We start from the raw sequence: 2,986 nt of genomic DNA, 5'->3' as shown, positions 1-2,986 counted from the left end.
CCCTCCCCTCGCCTCCCCTCCCCTCCCCTCCCCTCCCCCCCCTCTTACCGTCCTGCGCCACCAGCAGCCTGAGCCACTTGTTGCTGTGCACCAGGTCGTCATTGGGCACACAGCTCAGGGCCGCGTTCTCAGCCGCCAGCCGGACCACCTCCAGGGCCTGAGGGGGAGGGAGGGGGGAGGGGGGAGAGGGGGGCAGGGGGGGGAGGTAGGGAGAGGAGGGAGGGAGGGAGAGGAGGGGAGGAGGGAGGGAGGGTTGTTAGCACGAGCCCAACGAAATAGGTAGGTAGGTAGGGTTGTAAGTACCAGGCCAAACTAGGGAGGAAGGGGCGGAGGAGGCGGGGCGCAGAGGAGGCAGAGGAGGGAGTTAAGGAGAAGCAGTGGAGCACCCGAAGAGGGGGTTGTGACCGGCAGTTCAGAGCCAGCAAGTCGCATGTGAGGGGGGGTTGCAAGGATTGGTATAGAGAAGTGTAGCGAGGTCGACAGCAGGTGTGGTGCATTCGTTCACCCCAAGGCTCAAGGCCCCGCCTCCCCCCCTAAAGCTCACAACCCCGCTCAGCCCCATTCCAACCCACCTGGCCCAGAGCCGCGGATGCCGCATACGCGCCCGGCACCGGCCGACTGGAGCTGGAGGCGGCAGCGGCGGCGGCCAGGGGCGTGCCGCCGCCGGTTGCGGCGGCGGCCTTGGCGGCGGAGGCGGAGGCGGCGATGTGGATGGCGGTGCCGTCAGACACCGCCTGTGGATGGTGGTGGTGGTGGTGGTGTTGGTGGTGGTGTTTCCGGTTATGAAAGTTGTTCATACGCCCCGCGCCGCTTACTAAGCCATGTTTGGTAAACTCCTTAAACAAACACACAGGCCTAAACGTTCACAGTAACAGCAGCCTGGCTCGGGCACGCAGAAGCTCGCAAACACAAGCCCATCTAACCATCCACACATCCGCACCCCCCCCCTCTCACAGTCTCACTCACCTTCTTTATGTCGGCTATGTGTGCCTCTATGGCGGTGCGCAGGGCGCTGTCCAGGGCCAGGTCCAGGAACACCACGTCCACCAGCCTGAAGGGTGTGGGCGTGGGTGGTGGGGGTGGTGAGTAAACGAAGAGCAGCGCGTGTTGCAGTGACAGTGAAGACAATACGGTATGTCACGTGGCCAACGAGCCCCACGAGTAGGTGCCCGGTGGGTGGGTGGGTGGGGATTCCCAACAATGGGAAACATGAGACGCTGAGCGGCAGCGCAGGGGGGTCAGGACTGGCGGTGACGAGCGGACAGCCGAGGGGAAGACACACCCAACACACACACACAGACACACACACACACAAGGAAACATCGCATACACTGTCTTTGCGCAATGTTTTCCTTGTGCTCTTTAACACAAGGAAACCCGCGCGCCCGGCCGCCCGCACCTGCCGCCGCACGCCGCCTCCCCACCGTCCAGGCAGGGCTTAATCAGGTGCCGCGCCTCCACACACATCTCCATCAGGCGTACCGCGCCCGCCAGCCCGCTCAGAGAGGACACGTCGGCGGGGCGCGGCAGCGAGCCCGCGCCCGCGCCCACGCCGGCGGCGGCGGCAGTGGCGGCGGCGGGGCCCTTGGCAAAGGTGGTCTGGAGCGAGCATGGCAGGGAAAGGGGGGGGGGGGAAGCGGATTGCAACGGGAAATGGGAGGAGGTAAGTGGGCGCGGTAACTTGGATGGCTTCTAAGGCAGGGGTGGACACAATGCATTGCCGCTATGTGTCGTGCCTGCTCGCAAGCAGCTAGCAGCACCCCCCCCCCCCCCGCGCTCTCTCCCAGCCTCACCGCGCGGCCGTCGCCAGCGGCGCCGCCCATCACAAACGACGAGGCACCCGCAGCACCAGCACCAGCACCCGCACCGCTAGCACCGGCACCACCGGCACCCGCAGCACCAGCACCAGCCCCCGCCGCTCCGGCCTTGCCTCCACGGCCTGCGGGGCTGAGCAGGTGCTGCTGCAGCGCCAGCAGTGCACGCAGGTGGGTGGCCAGGGCGGGGGTGGCCACCTGGGACAGCGGCGGCACCGTGATGTGCTTGCCTGCGCAGTGCGCGCCAAACACAAGGACGCGCATATGCATACACATGTACACAGCGAGAGAGAGGGTTTAGCGTTGCTGCATCGCATACACAGTCTTTGCGCTTGGTCTTTGCGCTTATGTTTCCGTGTGCTCTCTAACACAGGGTTTAGAGTGCGGGTGGCGTGCGGTTGAGGGGCGGGAGGCCAGGGGGAGGCACAACGAAGGCGGGGCCGTGATAGCTGCAGGCGGTAGTAGGGGGAAAGCCGTTCCCGAGCCCTTCCGCAATGTCCCCTCCCCTCTGGCCCCCCTCCATCCCTGCCACTCCCTTCCCCCTTCCCCCAACAGTGATTTGTTCACCCCAGCTTTTACGGACGGCTAACTCCCCTCCCCTCCCCTCCCTCCCTCCCTCCCTCCTCCTTCCTCCCTCACCCTTCATGTCTGTGGCGCTGTAGCCCAGCACGGCGTTGACGGCGGAGCGCAGGTCGTCACCGCCGTGGACCGCCTGGAGAGTCTGTGGGCAGGCAGGGCAGGCAGGCGTGAGGGGCGGGGGCAGGGGGTTAACTCCCCCATTATGTGAGTTCCTAGGCACATGGCTCCAACAGCATCCTTGTGAAAAGCATCTCCAAATGACAGCTCCCAACAGCACCTGCCCCCAGGCCGGGTCGAGTGGGTTTGGAACGCACTGCACCCACCCACCCACACCCATGCACCCACCCGCCCCCCCCCACCCACGCACCCAAACCCACCCACCCCCACACCAACACCCGCCCCCACACTCCCGCCCCCCCCCACCTGCAGGTACGCCGCCAGGTCCCGCTGCAGCCCCGCCGCCTGCTGGCCGCTGAACCGCGGCTCGGAGGTGATGGGCCGGTCGAAGCCCGCCAGGCGCTGGGCGCTGATGCCGGCGGCGGCCAGGGTGCGCCAGTAGGCGGTGATGTCCAGGCCGGCTGAGGGGGAGGGTT

The 2,986-nt window shown here is 66.4% G+C and overlaps 1 protein-coding gene across 2 annotated transcripts in view; it reads right to left on the bottom strand.

The window, feature by feature from the left end:
- The window catches only part of CHLRE_08g363874v5 (uncharacterized protein), a 13,659-nt gene that overhangs the window by 3,148 nt on the left and 7,525 nt on the right, over nt 1-2,986 (bottom strand). For both annotated transcript variants that reach the window (XM_043064874.1, XM_043064875.1), the window contains exons 13-19: nt 2,817-2,971; nt 2,454-2,535; nt 1,794-2,044; nt 1,400-1,599; nt 967-1,051; nt 573-734; nt 49-157 (exon numbers count right to left, since the gene is read on the bottom strand). In XM_043064874.1, coding sequence (XP_042921876.1) covers nt 49-157; nt 573-734; nt 967-1,051; nt 1,400-1,599; nt 1,794-2,044; nt 2,454-2,535; nt 2,817-2,971 — 1,044 coding nt within the window. The remainder of the gene's footprint in view (nt 1-48; nt 158-572; nt 735-966; nt 1,052-1,399; nt 1,600-1,793; nt 2,045-2,453; nt 2,536-2,816; nt 2,972-2,986) is intronic.

The sequence above is a fragment of the Chlamydomonas reinhardtii genome, chromosome 8, assembly GCF_000002595.2.
Source record: "Chlamydomonas reinhardtii strain CC-503 cw92 mt+ chromosome 8, whole genome shotgun sequence".
In the NCBI taxonomy this organism is placed as follows: Eukaryota; Viridiplantae; Chlorophyta; class Chlorophyceae; order Chlamydomonadales; family Chlamydomonadaceae; genus Chlamydomonas; species Chlamydomonas reinhardtii.
Note: the sequence above shows the minus strand (reverse complement) of the source record. Positions and strands in the feature narration are given on the sequence as shown.